Source organism: Thermobia domestica, chromosome 9 (genome assembly GCF_964235325.1).
Source record: "Thermobia domestica chromosome 9, izTheDome1.hap1.1, whole genome shotgun sequence".
NCBI lineage: Eukaryota > Metazoa > Arthropoda > Insecta > Zygentoma > Lepismatidae > Thermobia > Thermobia domestica.
In genome coordinates, this window is record NC_137462.1 from 266888582 (window position 1) to 266911646 (window position 23065).

Sequence of the window (23065 nt, forward strand, 5' to 3'; positions counted from 1 at the left end):
TTAGAATCTACATAGTCTGTTCTATATTTAAACTGAATTTCAGCTATCTCCCCAGGCCGGTAGCTAGCCCAAAAATGTAGGGGGGACGGTAGAAGTTAGGGGGGGCGATCCAACCATATTATAGTTCATCACCATATTATACTTCATTTGCAAGCCTACCGTGAATATTTTAGGGGGGGCAGTAAAAATTTAGGGGTGTCCGGTCCCCCTAGACCCTCCCCTGGATACGGGCCTGTATCTCCCTCTTTTGGTTTTTGAGATAAGTGGAGGAATTATTTGTTTTTCATTGATTTTCCATTGGCATTAACGTTAATATTTCCTACTTTTTTGACTATGTTCCTTCCATTGGAATATAGAATGTACATATTCTCTTCAACATTTGAGCTGAATTTCAGCCATCTCCCCCAAACTGGATAGACCATTTGGGCTGTAAGGTATATGCTGAAGCCACAGTCTTTCACATTATTCTTGTCAACAACAGCCATATGAACTAGGACATTGTTAGGCAATATGCGAGCTGAGCGTACAGAGTGACTGATTCAAATGACTGCCTCCAACGACTTGACGCAGATAGACAATTGAAACTGATACGTCATTTCTACCATAGATAGCACTATATGTCACGAACGGCTTGTTATCGTTGTGCCGTACTTTAATGTCAGACCGCAAACTTTTGAAATACCCCCGTATATAAGGCTTAACGGGCACAATACGAATTATTAGACCAAGGTGCCTGGGTTAGATGCGATGTATCATTCGTATGGTACATTTGGTCGCGGTGAACAGACTGAGCCTTTGGGAGAAAGACCTCTGTTAAGAAGACACGACAATAATAATAATAATAATAATAATAATAATAATAATAATAATAATAATAATAATAATAATAATAATAATAATAATAATAATAATAATAATCATAATATATTCAGGAAGTCGGATTTACTTACCCGTTTTGCATTGGTTTGGTACAGGGTAGAATTGGATCATACTAGTGGCCTTATAAGATTGTAATTTTAGTATATCCGTCCGTTACTCCACACGATAAGCTAGGAATTCTGCTTTTAGACAGCTAGAGCGATTATTCCGGTCGGTTTCGTTAATGGAGTCAATCCGTTAGCATCTTCACGGGTAACGGTGACTTTAACTGTGGCTATCCATAACCCATTCAATCATAAATGTACGTTTTGCGTAACCCTCAAAACATTTAAGAGTTGTGGGTTCCCACATAGCACAAGTACGTCCACGGGATGTCCGAGACTGAGCCCGCAAAGGACGACGGGACATCCCGGGATTATCCGAAAGTGTTCCCGGGACATCCACAGGATTTCCGCGGGAGATCCAGATGTCCGCTAATATCCCGGGATACGGGATGTTCAACGGGACCACGAAGAGATGTCTATTGGTTTTCCCACGGACCTCCTGTCCCATCTGGAACGTCCCGTGGACATCCTACATGGGAATCCTTCAGAACGTCCATGGGATGTCTTCTCATTGTCCCGATAATCCCGGGAACCGAATGGGATGATTGGGATCAAAATGGGACATCCCAAGGACGTAGTGTGCTATGTGAGAGGCGACCATATTGAAATATTCTTAATCCTTATTATTAACATAAGCCCATTGAATTATAATGTACGTTTCCGTGATCGTCTTTACTATCTTCAGTAGAACAGAGTTTATTTCGTATCTGCGGCAATGAATCTTCGGTTTTCTAAAAAGACGACAAAATCTTTTCGAGAATTGAGACGAGACTTTTATAAAAGTTACGAAACAAGACGAGAAAACCTTATTTGTAGCCAACTCTATTAATTTCTAACAAGAAATGAATACTTCTCCAGATAAACTTAAAGCTAAAAAGATGGTGGAGATAGGCCTAACCAACATACTCGCAAGAATTAGGGTATTACGAAAGTTTTCTAATCTTGGCTTGTAAGGATAAAGTTGTAATCTCAGGAGCCGCCACTGTATTAAGACAGAATCTGAGCTGCAAGAAAGCATTCAGTGTAGTACTTCAAGAGAATGAAAGGAAGTCAATGTATAATAAATATATCCTTAAGTAAAAACAGTAATGAATGAGCCAAGGTCAAATTTTTGTTTCAAACTTGTCTCTTAACAGTCCTTACACTGATTTACCATCTGTTAATGACATCATATGCCAATGAGAAGATTCGATTGAAGCACGTTCTATTTTTTATATTTAAAAAAAAAAGGTTAAAACGAGCTTATGAGCATACAACGATTAAAAATGAAAAATTTCATCTTGTCTAACCAGTTAAGTATATTATGGCACAGGAAGACATTTTTTTTTTCTTTCTTGAATCTTCTAGTGAAAATATGAACAACACATTTACGATCTCTATGTTGTCAAAGCGCAACTAAAGAAAAAGCTCTTTCTGTAAACATCTGTTTCCGCATTCTTGATGTATGCATCCATGACATATCGTTTTGACATGCTATCACAGTTTGTTCATTATCAACATTACAGCATGAACATTAATTCCAACGATAGAGACGACAGCGCCACGGTTACTAAGCTTCTGCCACAGTTGCCAGAACACATTTCATGCCATCAAATTAGGGCTCTGTGGTTATGAGGCATTATTCATCGCCACGTAGGCCCAGTGATATGAATTTGCTTCTCAGTAAGAGCATACTAATGCATGGATGATGTAAATATAGGTTCGTTAGTTAAGTATCAATTAAAGTACTCAGACGGGGGAATTAATGAGAAGTTTCATTTTCGATCAAAATTGAGAAAATAGTTTTTGAACCATTTCACCAAATTAAAATTTTAGGTCATCTCTAGTTGTAAAAATAATTAAACGTCCACATATACGTATTTGCCAAACTAAACACAACAACACACTCTCTGGAGAAGGAGTGGAAATTTGATGAAGACACAGTTATTGTGTTGAAACTGTTACATGTTTGTGCTTTTATAGATTTTTATCACATAATCTTGCTCAGTATGTTGTATTTAATTTGACAATATGGTAACAAGACCTGATATGTATTTGCGTACGAAATGTTTAATTAGAATGGGATTTATAAGTTTTATCTATTTTCAAGCTGTATTTCTTCGATTTTATCATTACTGGGCTTTTGTATTTTATCGACAGGTCTCTTCAATTAGTAATAATGACTAACAAATTATGCATGGAATTTTAAGAATGGAATCCCGTTAACTAAATTGTATGTATATTTCGACAATTGTTTGAAAAAAAAAAAATCATGTTCGAATTCAAATATTTTTACTCAACTTTGTGTTCTGCCTGTTAGATTCAAAGCTGTTCGATAGAAATTTCTTCACATAAATCAAGTACATTTTATACTCGTTCTGTTTTATTTCCCGATTCCAATCCAAACGACACAGTCTCCGACAGGCATTAAACAACGTAACTATTGTACATGTGCAATACAAAATATAGGTATCCGCAAGTTTTGTAGAGAACTTAAAAGGAATTAAAGGTTTACCAATTTTGAAATACCATACAATAATCGTTAATACTATAGTTTCCTCGCAACAGTCACATGGGTCATAAATTTTGTTCGGATCATCCGGTCTAGTTGTCACTTCAGTGACCCAAAGGTTCATACCGGCACCATTATTTCAGATTTCATGTTCTTTGTCAGTATATTACTATATGGGAACACCGTAGTCCAGTGGATAGAGCGTTTGATTCATGTCCGCGTGATGCCGGGTTCGATTCCTAGCCGGTGCTTCCCAATTTTCAGCTTCCACCCAGCGTCGTGAAGCAAGTTTAAGGACAGTGACGAAACATTCGAAAACGCACCACGTACCGGAAGACCAACACATGTACAAAATGAAGATCTTCAGGCAGTAATTGAGGCGAACAGTGGCCAGACATGTGAGGAACTGGACTACAATTCAGTGTGATTGGAGAAACCATTCGGCAGCACCTCCATCAACTTGAGGAGCAATACAAGTTGGGTCGATGGATCCCACATGATTTGACTCCGGGCCAGAAGGCAACACGAGCAGGCACCTGTGTTTCTTTGCTGTCTCGTCTGAGGAAGGAGCCATTTCCGGACATGTTGTTGACATGTGATGAGAAGTGGGTCCTGTACAAAGCTCCACGGCGCCATCATCATTGGTTAGCATCTCATGAACCAGTTCCAAAATAGCCGAAACTAGCACTGCACCAGAAGAATGTCCTCTTGTGTGTTTGGGGACTGCTCGCGGAATCGTGCATCGGGAATTGCTACCAGCTGGTGAGAGCATCGATACAACTGTGTACTGTCAGCAGTTAAGCCGTGATCAAGAAAAACTCAAAACACTGGAGCCAGCACTTCTGAATCGCAAAGGGGTTCTCCTGTTACAGGACAACGCTAAGTCCCAAGTGACTAGGATGACTCAGGACACCATTCTACGCCTTGGATGGGAAACACTATTGCATCCACCATACTCGCAGGACATTGCACCGTCCGATTACCACGTGTTCCATTCCTTGGACAATCATCTTAAAGGATGCCAGTTCAAAGCCCTAGTAGAGGTGTAAAATGCACTTGATACCTTCTTCGCTTCAAGGCCCACCAAGTTCTATCGCGATGAAACCCATGGCCTTCCAGAACGTTGGCAGAAGGTCGTCAATGCTGATAGAGACTATTTTTGATCTTCCAGATACGTCTTAGGTGACATATCAATGTTCGAAAGTGGTGGGTGAAAAAGCGACAGAACTTCCTTGGTTACCCATAACTCTATTACTGAGTAACATTTCAATAATACGAATATACTGTATGTGAAGATACGTTGATGCATAATCTTGTCAATTACTACACTATAACGTTGTTCTTAGGTACTCAAGTATATTCAAATAAATAGATAAATTGTTTACATTTTAAAGAAGCATTAAATCCTGTTACATTTTAGACTTCCAAACTATGCTATGCATAAGTGTCGGAGGTCATATAGGCTACTCCTATGTAGAACGGTTTTGTTTGTCCGAAAATATTATAGCAAAAACGGTAAGAGATATGAAGATGCGGTTTATTGCAATCGACTTAGCGTCCCAAGAATAGCTTCCATCTCCTCCGTTAACTTTCTATTCAAACCGGAAGTGGTTCGAATTAGTCATTTTCCGTCTCAACGAAAACGATAACAGATAGCGACAGCAGTTTTCTACAAACAATTCAGCGTCTCAGGACAACGTATCAGACTATCTCGAACACTTTGTAAAACCAGAAGTAGTTCAAATTTAATATCACTTCCGGTTTCAATACTGACTTCCACAGAGCAAGAACGGTAAGAGACCTCAAGATGTGGTTTTCTACCAGTGGCGTATTTAGGGGGGTGGCTTCCGGGCTTAAGTCCCCCCCCCCGAAATCTTACTTAGTATAGTAAAGTAAATGAAATATCTTGCAGAATTTTCATATTTTCAGGCAAAGCCCCCCCCCGAAAGTTAGCAAAGCCCCTCCTGAAACAAAATCGTAAATACGCCACTATTTTCTACAATCCATTTATTGTCTCAAAAATATGTTTCATATTCGTTAATCCTTTATTCAAACTGAAAGTGGTTCAAATTAGCGATTTCCGGTTTCAACACTTATTGCCATAGAACCAAATTGGTAATAGATAGTGGCACGTGGTTTTCTACAATCGATTCAGAGTCTCAAAAGAGCATATTGTCACTACCTATAAAACTCTACCAAAACCGGAAGTGGTTGAAATTCACTACTTCCGGTTTCAATACTGATTTCCGTAGAGCAAAAGCGATAAGGGACTTCGAAATGAAATTTTTTGCAATCGATTCAGCTTCGCAAGAGTAGATTCTATCTCTTCCCTTATCCCTTCCTGTTTCAATCGTTATTGTAACAGAACAAAAACATTAAGACAGAGAATAATGGCTCTTTTCATTTGAATTCAGCGTTCGAGGAATAGGTTTCTATTTTTGATCTTAACAATTTATTGCAACCAGTAGTTATAGATGTACTACTTCAAGTTTGTGTATTGAATTACCATAGTTTCGAAGTCTACTTTAGTTTCACGAAGTGAAACGAAACTCATTTGTTTATTCTACGTTTTATTAGCAACATCGTACATATTCGAAAATCGTGCTTCGTAACTTTCTCTAAGCCATTTCCCTACTAGACGGCGCAGACAGTTTACCCTGAACCAACAAATGATGTATCAGTGAAGCCATATCTAGCATCTTGGTGCTAGATCTAGCATAATACACAAGCATTTGGCATCTAGCATCTTGACTTTAGCATTCTGGCCAAATCTAGCATAATTTCATTTTACCCTTTGTTAAAAAGAAAAAGAACGAAAATTTAGATGGTTTAAAGCCCGTCGGGAATTATTCTTTTTAGTTGAAGCGATGGTTGGAGTAATGAAACCAGTCAGTATTTCTGCGGTTGTATTTTTTTGTTGAATTCAGAGCAAACGCAAATGTTCAAAAATAGCAAACGTGACTGCAAAACATATTTACTTACCCATAGTTTTATTACTGCCAACTGACACCTGAATGTGTGATTATCTGGGATGTTTCTGTTCCTTTCAATTTACAACTTGAGAGGGGAGGGATTTGACTAGTATTACACTAAAAGAAATGCTTCAGGGTTGTGTCGGAAGCGGCATGTTGTATATATATATTTCTTAAAATGTTATCCATTCATAAAATATAAATACGACCATCCTCCCCTATAACGTACCATTTATCATCATTCCTAACAGCGTCATATTAAATTTGTACATGAATACAGTTAATACACTTCATTAAAATAATGAAGATAAGTAGGGGCGTGTCTTTAAAATTAGTTAGGAAAGATAATTTGAAAATCTGGCATAATTTACAAAAATCTAGCATAATTCAGACCCGTGTTTGGCATCATCGCGAGTCTCGAGTGTGGCAACCCTGTGATGTATATACAAACATGGCTGTCATTGTTTTAAGCGCACGAGTAAGGGACTGAAATTCAATCGCAAATTTCGACTAGTTAGAATCAACTCATAAGCGGAATGAAGTGTTTTCAGTAATTAGTTAGCTCTGAAGTATTTTGCAGCGCAATAAAAAAAAAGAAAGAAAAAAATGAGTGCAAATATCCATTGAGACAATTATTGTTGTTTTGTTGATGGCATTGGTAACAATGTTCGATGATAGCTTTATTGTTGACTGTCAATAAGCTTACATGTATTGTTATATGCTAGGCAACTTTTTAGCTTGTTACTAGAGGAAAAAATGAAACAGAGAATTTACATTAAAGTTTGCTTAAGAATGGAATAAAGTGCAGCACCTTCTTGAAAATATTAAATGTTGCTTTTGATGTCTTACGGGTAGTACAAACGTTTCCGGAAGGGCTGGAAAAACAATTAAAGAGGATACGCTCCAGCACATCAAGAACCAATAACAACGTTGAAAATATGAAAAAAATTGTTATGGACAGTCGATCATTCACTATCAGAGAGATTGCTGATGATGATCACTTGGCTCATGCGAATTAATTGTTTCGAGACGTTTTTGGTATAAGACGTGTGGCAAGAACTTGCTCCGATTATGTTGAATTTCTACCGCTTCTTTGTGATTTTTTGGGACGAAGAACAATATCGTTACTACACCTCGGCCTCCACATTTAACGTACATGATCTACTGCAACTTCCTCTTATTCCCGAAAATAAAGAAAATCATGAAAGCACTTCACATGGAAAAGGTGAAGACAAGATCACTGAAGAAGCTAAATGCGTTCCAGAAGTGCTTCGAAGATTGGATAAAGCTCTGACACGATGTATTATGTTTGAAGGTGACAAGGTTAGTATTTATAAGTATATATATTTTAGAAAAACGAAAATTCCGCGTATTTTTTGATCAAATCTCTTATTCATCCCAAGCATTTAGAATAAGCGACCTTGCCCACGAAACGATTCGATACAAGACAGAGCTCTTCCAATATACACAGATATAGTACTTCCTTATATGAGACACCACATGGATGACACCTTTTTAAGAAGAGGCAGCTTCATCTCTTATCTTCCAGGCAATCTTAATCTAAACACATTTCAATCAGGAGACCGTAATTGCACACCCCTATATAATAACTCTAGTCTTTGACTATTAAAATTTTCTGCAAAATTGTCATACAAGTTATATTGAATTATAATTACAAATTCTAAATTATGAAACTTAGAAGGCAGTGTCTTTCAGTCCCTTTTCTGGGGGCACTTAGTGACTCGAAAACAGTATTCGTAGGTTTTCGTAAGAAAATTTCCCTCAGTTGACTCAAAAATTTCCCATTTCTTATCAAATTTTGCCTAGTTTGTTGTATGTCCAATTCCTATCACAGAAGTCATGTGATAAGATTAATTTAGCTATATTGAAGGAAGTGCCAACCATGTTTGTTTTATTCATTTGCTTATTACTTCTATTTTATTAAACTTTCCATTTTTCTTTTCTTTTCTTCTTCTTCTTTTTACAAAAAATATACCAAGGATCTTATAAAATAGAGGATCTGCCCTTACAACAAAATCTTGAAGCCATACGTCACAGTTTCATCACACCCCTACTCTGCCCACTCCTCCCAATAGGATCGCAATATTTTGAGCCAACAATCATGGCAGAAACGAAAGTAGCCAATCAGACGATTGCAGAAACGAGAGTAGCCAATCAGACGTGCCGATGTTCGGTTGTTTTTTGGCTTCATCGATTTAATAGGATGAATATATATATGGACAGATCCTCTATTTATAACATCCTTGAAATATACACAAATAACATCCAGCCAAGAATGGGTGCACATTATATTACTTTGAACAAACACATAAAACTATTGCTAGTGTATTGGTTTATTTCTGAAGGACAAAAAAGTATTTATATCGTTCAATCAGTCAGCGTGAGAATTTCCCTGGATTTTCATGTTTTATCGAAAAATTCCCTTTTTGCTAAATTTACCTACGAAATTCCCCTCAAACTACGAATACTGCTCGGTCGGAAGCAGTCAGACTCATGCTCATAATACCCGGTGACAATGAAACGACGTCATAGCATGGAGAGTGAGAGGTCACTAATATAAATCTCACAAACACGATTCTCTCCCCTATCTTCTCAGTAAATGGATAATTAATTATCTCTCTTTTATTTCTGTACGGTACCAAAGAGTTACACTGAATGATAACTACAAGGTAATAAAGAGTACAAACGCGTGAGAATCACAGAAAATCTATATGGTTTACTTATTCGGAATCGTCAAAAAGTAATGGAGTGAGTCTGTAAACATTGTTGTGTAGAATGTACGCGATGCCGTTGAGCCCAATAAGTTTTTGTTACATCTTTTTGTGTAGTCTGTGTTCGATTCCACTGTATTATTTATCAGTATGGGGAGACAAATGGCAAACGCCTACTCATTAAAATGTTGCCTAGTTACTGCCAGAACACCCATTACAGTAGCCTACACTAGTTACACATAGTAAAGACAATTTTGTCTTGTTGCTACATTGTTTATCAAAATTTTTAAAAAATCTATAATGTTTGTTAATATGCAGACTACCGGATTATAAATGAGAGCACGCACGCTCAAACATCTTTCATGTATTTCAGAATAAGTTTGGGTGGAATTGAGCGAACACTTAAGTTCGGTTATGTTCTTTCATACTAAATGCAATGCTAAATTTTGATTTCTTTCTTACACTTTTTTAAAAAGTACTCCCCATGCTATTGGGCGGTATGACAGGGTGTTAATGAACTAGACAGACAAACTCTTGAGAGGTGATTTCTCACATCAAAATAAGAGAAAAAGTTCATATGGACCTATGGCGAGAAGTGCATAGTTTCAGAGCTAGGGCTGTCCAAAATCGCGAAAAAGCTAAATTTCAATAGGCCCTATTTCGAATTTCAGAAACTGTGGATGGTGGTTCTTATCAGCGTAAAGGAAGTCAGGCATACACATTCCAAAAGTGCATATGCCTAAGTTAAGGCTAATAATGCCTTGTCTCCCACTTGACCATGCAATGATCATGAATTTGTAATACAATAATAATAATAATAATAATAATATATGTATAAAATATATAAAACACTCCCAATCACACACATACACACATGCATCACATCACCTGCACACATGGATTATAACAAATAACCACATAATATAGTCAAATTCATTTAGTGAACAAAAAGAGCAAATAAATTGTAGGAACAATAAAAATCAGCATTTTTTTCAGATGTTAGTAAGCCTTGATTGACTTATGAAGGATCTGCTCAACCAACTTCTTAAATAGATTGACTGTCTGAGATTGCTTTGTGTTGGATGGGAGGTCACTCCATGCACGGATCTTGGATGCAAAGAACGCATTCGAGTAGAATTTTGACAAATATAGGGGAAGAGAAAGGAGTTTATTTACACCTGATCTTGTATTGTGATCGTGGTGAGCATTTAGTGGTTGCAAGCGATGAAATAAGTAGGAAGGTTGTTCAAACCGCAAAGCGTTAAAGAGAAGTGTGAGTCGATGCAAATAACGTCTATCGGCAAGTTTCAAAAGGCCCAGCTTTCTGTAATATGGAGTTAAATGATTTGATCGTTTGAGATTATAAGCAACCGTATACAGGCATTTTGGATACGTTACAAACGATACGGTAATTCTTCATTTAAGTCTGATAGAGGTACATCGCAATATTCAAGGTGAAGAAATATTAGAGATTTTGTTTCAGTGGGTAGAATTTTCTTTAGTCTAGTGAGTGAATGCAAAGACCAGAACGCTTTCTTACATACAGCGTTAATGTGAGGTTTCCACTCAAGAAATTGATCTATTATTACCCCGAGATTTGTAACAGTTTCAGAATATGGAATAATTGTTCCATTTATCTGTACTGTTGGTATATTCGAACGGTGCATTTGCATCAGTCGTTTAGAGGAGGAGTCGTTTCGATTTAAGTGGATTTATGGTTTATATACATTAATAGGTCACTTCAAAAAAATGGAGGGGCAACTGCCCCCCCTAATCGCCGCACATGGCTTTTATTTTCCGTCTACATTTCAGATCATCAGGAAATAATACTTGTAGATGCCACACACTGTTCATCTATTCGACAGTTTCTCCTTGGACTTCTATAGTTGTCACTATCCCTTCATTCGCCATTGCTTTCGTTTTTCTTTCCTCCTCTTTAGTAGTTATTTTTATTCCGTATTCTTTCAACTTCCCACGCAATGCACAAGAGTAACGGCTTTATATATAGAGAAGGGTGGCCACATTATTTTGAACAAGACTGTACCTTCTCTATACATTATTTATGACCAGAAACACATGCTTTACGTAAAACATGCAGGATGTGTCAAAACAACACCGACATCGTTTGTGAGGTGATCCCTGACATCAAAATGAGACGAAAATATAGACCAACCTGGGTGCACAAATGCTTCCTTGCGGAGTTATAGGCTGCCGAAAACATGAAAAAAAAAAAAATGAATTTTAAAGGTGCATAGCTCCAATACTATGGGACCTACCGTAGTCGGGTCAAGACTTTACTTCGGAACTAGTATCTGCTCTATCCAAGTATGCACATTTCAGAATCCTGTGGTACTTCCGCGACAATTTTTATAGAGGGAGTTGGTGATGTCCGTAGGCAAACTCCCTCTATAAAAATTGTTGCGGAAGTACCTTAGGATTCTGAAACTTGGATTTTTGAATAGGTCACACATTAGTTCTTACGTAGTCTTGACCCGACTACAATAGGTCCCATAGTTTTAGAGCTATGGATCTTTAAAGTTCATTTTTTTTTTCGTGCTTTCGGCAGCCTATAACTTTGAAAGGAAACATTTGTGCACCCAGGTTGGTCTATACTTTTCGTCCTATCTTGGTGTCAGGAATCACTTCCCAAACGTTGTCGGTGTTGTTTTGAAACACCCTGTATATTTACTATTCATCAAGAAGGCCTAAATCACGCAATATTATTATCTTTGTGTATAGTTTTTAATGACTATGCTGAATAGTGCACAATAAAGAGCGTATCGTCATAAAAAAAAAAAAACGGACTTATGCTATGAGAATTGAATGTGATGAAGAGCGTATTGTTTACTTTGTGTGTGTCCGTAGACATACAGCACAAAAGAGAAGCTAAGTGCATATACTTAAAATGATTTTAAAGTTCTTCAAGTTTACTTAGAAGATTGTCACGTATCGTCTAAAACGAAAAGCTAACTTTGAAGTTGTTAACAGGTTTGAAAGAGAGCTTCACCATTCGGAAGTTATCCTGTTTCATTGTGATGTCACTTGTTATAATCAGCTGCTCTCTAAAACATTTTTATGTAATTGATTCAATTTATAGCCTGATATACGGGGGCACTCAAAAAGTTCGAGGAGTTCTGTTGTAGCTCTTTATTACCACAATATAAGTATACATTTATTTTATCACCTTCAAAGTTGACACCTTTGGAACATACACATATTTGTTCCACCGCTCCTGCGATTGGTGAAAACACCGATGAAAGGCTTTATATATATATATATATACAGGGTTTTCATAAAGTATGGACGGATTTAATTCGCTTATAATTTACATAAAAATGCTCATATTGAAATCAAATAAAGTGCAAACGGTAGCGGAAGGATTAAATTTTTACCTGTAATCTGCACCAGCTCAGTTCATTCACCGCCACACCTCCAACTGGGCGCCATTTACGTCCACACATTCGCGTAGGCGGCGCTGGAATGATGCTTTCCCTTACCCTGCTCACTGTTGCAGGCGATGTTGGCGGCCTCCCACTTCGAGGACGGTCCAGGACGCTTCCTGTCTCCAAGAACTTAGCATGCCACTTTCGGATTGCACTCTCAGTCAGTGCCGGCTTTTTGAACTGTTTGGTGAACTTTCGACACACCAGAATTGGTGATTTTAGCTCTGCGTACCACAGAACACATTGCGCTTTCTCTTTCACCGACGCCATCTTTGATACGGTAACAGTGTTGCCAACTAAAAATTTAATCCTTCCGCTACCGTTTGCACTTTATTTGATTTCATTATGAGCATTTTTATGAAAATTATAAGCAAATTAAATCCGTCCAGACTTTATGAAAACCCTGTATATATATATATATATATATATATATATATATATATATATATATATATATATATATATATATATATATATATATATATATATATATATATCTTCCGAAGTTCAAGTGTCGCGTTGGTTTTGATCTCTTCTGCATTAGGAAACGGAGAAGGCCCATTTTTAATTTTGGGAAGAACCAAACATCCGATTGTGCTAAACGGTTTTTAAGGCTATCAAAGTCTCCGAAGCACAATTTTCCCCAATTTGAACACGATGATTGCGCGTTGCTCGATCTGTGAAATTGCACCAACAAATAAATAACCACACACTCCTTCGTTCAGCTACATTACTCGTACACTGCCTGTTATGACCTGTTGACACTTGTCAATTTCATAATTAGACAACCTAAGGACTGTACTATACAAGATTCATTGTGACAGCATCACAAATGCCAAAACTAGAACATTCCGGGAACCTTTCGACTGCCCCTCGTATTTTTTTTAGTAGTGTTTATTATTATTTTGCCACATAACTTTTAATGGTGGAGAATTTTCAATGTACTTAAAATATTGTTGACAGTGAATTCTATTTTTTCATTTGTGTTATTAAAATTATGATTCATTTGTGTTATTACTTAAAATCAGGGTTTCAAAGATGTGTTCTTTCTACACTATGCGGAAAAACAAACAGTACTGAAATTCGCGTACGGGTGGCGCTCAGATGCAATGTGGTATAAGCTGAGAGTCCCACATGTGTGCTCAGTTGTCTGGACTAGCGTAGTGTGCAGTTGGTGCGAAGATAATGTTACTCACAACAGAGGAGAAGGTACTTATTGTCGAGCAATATTTCCGCTCATATGGTGTGGGGCAGCGTCTCACTGCAGATTTGCGTGGACATCTACTGTATTGCTCTGGCATATGAAGATGTAGATTTCATCAGTAACATATGGTTCAGTGATGAAAAGCCATGTGTACTTTGATCGCCACATCGACGGTTGATTATTGACCCTGTCTTGCACGATTTGTGCGGCTTTTACCGCACGAAAAATCTGTCGTTATAACAACAATGGATGCAGCAAGACTGAGCTATTGCCCACACTGCAAGTGAGTCACTTACCCTTCTGCTCACAAGAGTTTGGGCATCGCTTGATTTCCTGTGGAACGGATTTTCCATATCCTTCCCACTCCCCTCACGACTAAAGATGCCTACATACGGGGTATGCTGAAGGAAGCAATTTTCCGAACAGATAACTTCCTACCACTATACTGGAGTTAGGAGAAAAGATTCGGTTATTTGCTTTGTCATTCCACCAAACCGTGTTCACTAACATGTTCATCGATCTACAGGACCGCTATGAAGAATATGTGCGACCATAATGTTCAACATTTTGAACACATGATGTACAGGAATAACTCCTTGTAAATTACAATATGTGTTGAGTAACATTTAGTTGCCATCCATTTGCCAACCTTTCTTATGTTTCATCATGTTGTATAAAAAATAAAAAATGTCAACGATGTGATTTCAGTTCTGTTTGTTTTGCCGCATACTGTAGGAAGGAGTGGCGGCAAATTACCTAAGGCCAGCTTTGTCTCTTGGTATGTTATCTATCCTGGTAATAAAGCAAGAATATAGCCAATGCGTAACGCTCATATGCAAACTTGAGAACACTCAAGAATTACAGGTTGCATAAACATATAGGAAAATATTTAGATTTTCTTATTATAAACGGGCGATACCTCAATCTAATTCCTAATCTAGTCAGGTTAATAACTGTCGCTAGCTGCACTGCCTCTTAGTTCACGTTTTTTACACGTACAAGCGTCAAATAATCATAGCACGAGGCGTTATTCTAACCTATTCTAAATAACGCCTCATGCAATGTATTATTTGACGCTTACGTGTGTAACAAATCGTGAAATATACCGTAGAACAATACATCCCAGTACGCGTTATTTCCACATTTTTGGGCAGCCCTAACTATGAAATTAGCACTTCCCCCCGTAGATCCATATGAACATTTTTTAATGATCTTGATGCAGAAATCACCTCCCAAACGTTGTTGTTTTGAAACACTCTGTATATAAGTAGAATCGGCTTTCCCTCCCGCTAACTCATTTCATATTTCTGTCAAGATGATAACAAGGTAAAGATACCTTTCGTCTACTTTGGACTCATTTTTAAGTCAGAGCATTCTGAGCTTCGAGAATTCTATTGAGAGTATGTTTAGGAATTATGTCCTGTAGGAAATCCTTTGTGCACACATGACACATCAATAAATATGCATTTTTGGATGGCATATGTATGACTTCCTTTACACTGATATGAAACGCCACTTCACGATTTCTCGTGTTCGAAATTGCGTTTGTTGACAGCCGCAATTTCGGCTTTTTGGACAGCCTTAGCTGCGAAACTAAATACTTTCCCCATAGAAGCATATGACGTTTAAAATTATCTCGGTGTCAGGAATCTTCTCGCAAACGTCGATGTTGTTTGGAAACACTCTACATTACATTGATGGCAAGCAATTTATAGATATAGATCTCATAATTGTTTACGAGTTGAGTTGATTTTAACGGCCCTTTCAGCAGCGAGGCTATAAGAGACGGGACCTACTGATTAACGTAGAATCGAAACCACATGAGCTCCTGCCGGGAATCGAACCGGGTCTCCCAGTACTCAGGATTAAGGCTCTGTTCGAAAACACGATTTTTGTCTGAACTTGTAGGGCAAAGATAAATCATAGTCATTGATACTATAATACTAAAGACTGTCACGAATATCTTAAAATCTGTGAATCTGCTCCTTTATATCACGTATTGAATTTCAAAACTGTGAAGTGCATTAAGAAAGTAGTGTTTTTTGCCGTTCATAATATAAACAATTTGTGTATAGGCGACGTAAAAGTCATATTTCAAAAATCTACTGCCGGGTTCTCTCTGCTCCAAGCGAAGAGGTCACTACTTGTTCCGACCTTGAAACAACATGAGCCAATCTATCTTAGTACTCGAAGCAGAACAAGGTGGTTTTCTCCCTTCCTATGAATAAGTAGGCACAATGCGTATAAGAAGAGGTCAGAGGATTTGCTCACAGCCTATGCCTAGTTTCGCCTCTCTGAGGGCGTGATTATGATGTACGCACGGCCAGGTGATTAAACGAACACGTACCTGTCAGTATACGTACAGCACTGTGTATACTTATGCTGAAGGCGGGTGCTAATTCAATTGTTTTGCCTATTATTTAACCCCTTCAGTGCGTAATTTTCAGATGCGAACCGCTGAAAAAGTGTTTTTTTTTTTTTTTTTTTTTGAGAACTTTGGATGTTGATTCTAAATCTGTTTCAAAATCACTTACATCAGAATCACTAATTAATAACTCTTCCTCGATGTCAGCATCGTTGAAATATCGTTTTGAAGCCATTACTGTGCCGTCTGCTCTCAAACAAAACAAAGAATGAAAACTGTATTTGATGAAGCCCAAACTCTATTTTAATTTCTTTCTTTTTCTTCTTCTTTTAATTAAGCAACAATTGAAACCAGCTGAGCGCAAACTCGCTAAATATTGTCGGGATAACATTACTCATACTATGGGCAAGCATATTCGCCATACGCAATACAAAATAGCCAAAGCAAAATGAAAGCGTATATATACGCCATCCGCACAGCAGGTGCGTTTTGAAGACACGAGTTAACTCGCCACCCACACTGAAGGAGTTAAATAGTTTTCTTCATATCACTAATTGGAAAGGTACGTGACTTCGTGACTATATGGTAGAACCGTCACTGTATATAAGCATAAAGACTTACTGAAACCTAACGGATTCACCTAAGTTTGCCAACAACGGAGACAGTCAACTGATTTTTTTTTTTTTTTAAATAACAAAAACCTACTAATATGCAACTTATCAGTACCAGTCCCTAAACTTTCTTGCTTGGAAATTTTCCTTACTAACACTGTACAATACTGACTTTGTGGACAGTGTAGCAATAAAATTTTGGAATGATTTTCTCAAGTGAAAAATGTTACACCGTGGAAGATGGTTCCCTCAGCTTTCTAGGCTTCCATATTTTGTCTCGTGTCGGTGTTCGAGAAAGAGCGTGCCTAGATAGCACGTGTTGCACACACTATTGTGCACGGATCTCTGTTGCTATTTCGTGCAACGGTAGGCGGATCGGAGCCGAGCTTCACTAAATATAATCTCTTTTGGGCAGTTGGCAGATGTCATCGAGATATACAGCTCCTAACACACTCTTTTTTAATAAATCCTTGTTTAGCACATGGCGCTACCCGCCTACGTTGTGGGGACTATGTAGTCTCACTAGGTGTTCGACGCTTTCTTGTGAATGTCTGGAACACCCTGACCTCAGAGAACGTCTGAGACTAAGGATCTTAGGGAATAATGCGGTCTTTGTTCATGTGTTTGGAATGATTTTTATATTTTGTTATTTATTCGTTAGGCTTTTTCGCAACCTTTGTTTCAGCTTTTACTATATTTTTATTTTAATTTTTTAGAAGTTTTATTGTGAATTTTTAATGTGCAGCTTCTCACTCATTGCACATACTGTAACAGGGATAAATAGCCTCGCTGCTGATGTCTCCATAAAACTGGAATCAATCAATCAACACCCTCTCTCAGTGCAAAACGTTGCTCATTAACTCAGCAACTGCAAGTTGTTGGAGAATTAGTTTCCTTGTGTGTCCTTCAGTCTCCTCGTTCGTCTTGATGGTCTCCATATTTTCAAACACGTTGCCCTTGAGGTGAAACAAATTAGAGCATTACGGTGGATGGCCAAAGACATTGTCACCGAGTTGATCACAAGTCATTTGCTGGAGAACCTTGTGTTCTTGGCCTTCTTAAATTCGATACGTACAGATGTTAGTTTCTATCATACTCTGAAGTTTTGCATCTCTATTTTCCCAGAACAGCTATATCTTTGAAATGTGGACTCACTGTCTCACGTTAGGACGAGAAGTGAGATTTAGAATGTGAGTTATCATTGAGAAAATAGAGGTATTCTTCTAATTACCAACTGCTCTATCTGTCAGTACATGGAGAAATTTAACGGATTTTCAGGCTCTGAAAAAAAAAATTACGTGTAGGAATGTAAACCGCAATCCATGCGATTTTTCAGGTGACATATTTTGTATAAATATGACTAGTATATAATCATGCATAGTTGCAATACAGTCACAGTTAATAAAATACTATTTGTTGTTTTTAACCAGCACAAAGACACAAACCACTTTCTTAAGTAATCGCTAACGATCTTGCCTTTGATGTTGCCGGTCCCGGGTTCAATTCCCGATGGGGATACTTGGTTGAAAAGGCGTGAAAGCTTTCTCAAACCAGCCATGCTGAATTTTTCTCATTCACCCGGCAAAATGCTGGGATGATACTTCACAATGGTCCTAGGTCGCTTGCTTTCTCCCCTAGTTCCAGGGTAATGTAATCACAGAGGGATGTAATACGGGCTAACCTGGCAATGGATGTCGAAACCCCACATATTGATTTATAATCCTTCTAAAGGAGATATTTCATAGCCATTTTAGTATGAATTTAGTTATTTATGGAATAATACCACTGCAATGACATGACAGTATTCAGGAACGCTATAATGGCTTACTTTTCATATTAAGTTACTGTACCCATTGAAAATTTTAAGAGAAAATTGCTGAGACAGTAGTAGAGATAGGAATATATCCTCGGTGTCTGTTGGTGACTTATAGGTTGAATAGTAAGAAAATTTTGGCTCTTGCTTCAATTTAATTTTTCAGGACCTCTAAACTTCAACTTCAGGGGAAATCTGTATTTTCTTTCATATGGATCCATGCTTCACTGCAGTACCATGTGCTTATAAATTTTCATTAAAAAAAAAAAAAGTATAACAGATCATAAAATAAGAGTAGGTGGAAAAATGAAACTAAATTCTGCTTTAAAAAAATTCTTACGTCCTTGTACATATCAATTTGTTGTCTATATTTAAAATGGAAGTCTAACTAGCAATGGAAAGTGTGTTATTGTCAGGGTTGGCTGGTTTAAACCCTTTCTTGTTTCCAATTGGTTTAAATAAAAAATAATGAATGGTAAAATAAGATAAAAACGCCACAAATCGTGTGAACTTCATTCGAGATTGCTCTGAACCATCTAGATATCACCCACATTCTTAATAATTAATTTTCAACGATAGTTAATGAATTCTCTATGTTTGTTATTGTACGAGTATACGTTAGATCCTTTGTTGTATAATCTAGATCCTTTGTTGAACACATGCGGACTAAATTAGATCTTCTGTACTCTGTAGTCTTCTGAAATTGTCCACTAATTTTAAAGATGTATAATTCCGTATAGCAATTTAACTTATGTATCTTTTTGTCTTTCTGCAGTGACTTAAAATATTCACAAGTATGGTACATTAGTAGAAGAGATTTCTATCAGGAACCCTCTATGGACGAGTCCGTAAATTCGTCGCCTTTGTAATCAAGGAGTCCTGGGTTCGAATCTAGGTGCAGGAGTGAGGTAAACCCAGTAGGGGTTCGGATCCTACTATGAGGTGTACGTCCCATGCTTCATAAGGACGTCAAGGTCAAACTTATTTCTATCCATATGCAACTTAAATAAACAAAACTAATTTTATTTAACTAGGGTTGGCAACACTTTTTATTGTTTGAAACACACGAGGGACTTCTCTTTTTTCTTTTAAAAAATATAGTTTTCTGATTTCTTCTTTCTTTATTCAAGGGCTGTTACCTCTGTAGTCACTATTACGTCTCTACTAGGCATATGTTAATATCTGGAGTCGGACAAATGTACGTTTAAATAACTTTCATGTATGCATATGTGGATTTTTTAAAAAAGGAGTATTAAATGTGCAATGTTGGAGTGAACCAAATCGTGTTTTACAGTACCATTATGATGATTACCTTATGTACTAGTTCGTAGTTTTCTTCAGGTAGACAAGATTCATCACAAGAACATAGGATTAGATACTAGAAGTCAAGGCAAGGTACAAGAAAAAAAATTATATGTAGGAACCACAACATTTTTATTTTAATAGATTCAGTGCCATACAAAGTCATTTTTGTGTCAATGGACAAAGCAGTGACGAAAAAAAAAAAAAAATGTGCCGATAGATTTACACATATTTTTTTTCTTCCTACAATTCTACAATGAAAAGTTACTGAGGTAAGGAGTTACACTTTCTAAATCTACTCTCTATCAACTAGCATGATTCTGATCTTTACAGATTACTTCACTGCACAGACTCATACTCCCACAAGTACTCACAGTAAAAACTTCTTTTTGTCTTTTACCACTCTTAACATGACTCTCTAAACAATGCCAACAATTACCTAATAATAAAAAGCAACACTATTTTTCAAGGACCAACTATCACATTTAGCGAATTAGCCAGAGTATGACACTAGATGTTACAGTTGTTTTTTTTTCTGTTTTATATAAAAAAAAGTGATAGCACTAGTTGCTAATCAACTATGTCACAAAAGGAAAAAAAAAAACAATACAAAATTCTAACTGAATCCAATAATATGCAGAAAATGAAAACAATGTTACAATGACTCTACATAATTGTTACATTAAAAAGGAAAATGTGTAACAGATGAATAACTTAAAAAATATATATGATTGTAGTTTCTACTACAGAAAACGAATTGTTTTACTAATTGTTGTACACTTTTCAACTTTTGCATATTGACATTCACCAAACAGGGCACTACAATTTGGTTGGCCATTAATTAATCACATTAAATGGTAATTGACTTCCTCAATGGCTGTGTATTTATATTCTACGTTATAATAAACTATCAGACCTAAAAACAGCGGATCCCACTGAACAGCATAAATGGAACTTTTATTTTTCTCAAAGTCATTGCAATACATCTAAACTACATGGACTTCTGTTGCCATAATTAGTTATCTCTTTTATATTTGCATGATCTAAATATACTGAAGAACACCTACAATCATTCACTGTACAAAATACTTCAAATGCACTATAACCAGTGAAATATTTGGCAGGATCTTTTAAGCTGGTGACAAAGACTAAAATGGGACCAAGAAGTCGATGGGATGCTGGTCACCTCCTAGATACATTTTGGTGTTTTCTTTTTTTCTTTTCTTTTTCACACGAAGCTTCACAATCACATCAATGTACTATAGGAATTCTTTCAACTCTCATTTTCCAGAAAATGACAGCACCATCTTCACTTTTTGCCAAAGGGTAAACAGAAATAGTTATGTACTGTTTAAATTAAAAAGAAAACAGCCTATCTCATGCAGGTAATAAAAGCAAAATTACTCCAAAAGAAAACATACAATAACTTCACTAGTTTGCTGTATTCACGGTTTAAAAACGCACGAATACGACATGCTATTCTGAGGATAGCTTTAGTTTTTGAACGCTGAGTTTACTCATTTAAAAAATAGGGGATCTGAACACGACATTTCACAAAGAAAAAATAGAACACAGAAATTCACACTGGTCTGTAAAATGTTTTAACTATTCTACATAGATGAAGTAATGACCAACCTACAATCTAATGACATCGATATAACACTATTCATCATATAAACATTACTCTATAATGAAAGAAATGTTTCAACAGCTAAATTAAACAACGCTTGCATGAATGTCTTTCAAAGTCCTAATTTCATATATTAAAAACAAAAATGGAAAAGTGGGGCGGGTTGATTCTTGAGAAAAGAAAGAAAGTATGATCCTTGTGCTACTAAACATATCTCCAAACACAATGGGGAAGACCAAGTGCGTCAACTGTAAACTTAGGAAACGTCACAACTAGAATTGAGTACAAACAGTAAAGAAGATAGGTGTCATACAATGTGATTTTTTTTTAAAAAAAAGAAAAAAAAAGATTAAAATGGAGGAATGATACTTCAAAATAGTATTCTTCCATTTAAGCACTAGATGATATGTTCAGGTCGCCTTATATATAATATATATATTTAACATAGTAGTATTTGCTTTATGTCCAAGAACTAGTCTTGGCTTCCCCAGTTGATTTACTCTTTACTTTTCATAGCTGATACCGAAGTACAGTCTATTATCCTTCACTACAAATAACCTTGTGATATTGACATGGTTTTACCTGAGTGCAAAAGGAGAGTCTCTTGTAATGATACAATACTAAGAGGTACTTTCTCCCAGGAGAATTCATGTCTTTATTACTTTTATTAATTTTGGAATCCTAATGCGTGTTCCACATCTCAATAGTAAGATCCACGTTATCAATCCCAATATCATATCTTGTACTAGTTATCCAATGTTTTTGTTCAGGCCACATCACAGGTACTTCATGCATAGCCACAATAGTTCACTGCACGCAACTGCCGATTTTTTTCTTTTTTCTTTTAAAAAAAAATTAAGAAGTCTTACCAAGATGATATGTCTGTCCTTTGGCCATCGAATTTTATCCTCCTGGGGCACAGCCCAAAGTCAGGTAAACACATTCTAATTAATGCCATGTTGTAGAGTTGAGTTTGGACTGGACATAATTTTTGTTGGTATGGTATTGAGACTGACCACCCACTCTCCTGGACATATCTGTACGTAGCGGTTGCTTGGTTCAACTATTGCTGACCTTGCAGAGAAGCTGGAATATGTTTTGAAGACGAAAAGCAGAGCTTCATGATATAAGGAAATTTTCCAGCTGCAAAGCAAAGAAAGAATGTCAATCAGTAATATTATGACTCATGCAAATATAGCAACGCTCATAAATATTGGGTAGGGAGTCTATGGTAGGTAGCTCAAAATTTTGCATTCAGTGTGAATTAATCATTGAGCTAAGTGCATATTACAAATTAGCTGAAATTGTAGCTGCTTTGGGGAGCTAAAATTTGTACTTTGAAGCGGAAAGATGTTCTGAGGTGGTAACACAGTCACTAGACAGGTAAGAGTCATCTTACATGTTGTCAATTAAATTTGGATCGAATTGAAAACTTTTACTTCACTTTTCTATTGCAATGCACTGAAAAGCCTACTTCAATCAATTCGTTCAAGAGTTAATAAAAACATATGTACTACTT

The 23065-nt window shown here is 36.8% G+C and overlaps 1 protein-coding gene and 1 long non-coding RNA gene across 2 annotated transcripts in view; one reads left to right on the forward strand and one right to left on the reverse strand.

Moving 5' to 3' along the window:
• Positions 1–7593: 7593 nt before the first annotated feature.
• LOC145660678 (uncharacterized) lies at positions 7594–20214 on the forward strand. Its single transcript, XR_014126858.1, has 2 exons — positions 7594–7769; positions 19390–20214. It is a non-coding gene; the product is annotated as an uncharacterized LOC145660678 (long non-coding RNA).
• The window catches only part of LOC145660677 (heterogeneous nuclear ribonucleoprotein L-like), a 214095-nt gene continuing 211061 nt past the window's right edge, over positions 20032–23065 (reverse strand). The window contains exon 16 of the mRNA XM_081726013.1: positions 20032–22689. Within this exon, the coding sequence (XP_081582139.1) occupies positions 22610–22689 (80 nt within the window). The 3' untranslated portion in view covers positions 20032–22609. The remainder of the gene's footprint in view (positions 22690–23065) is intronic.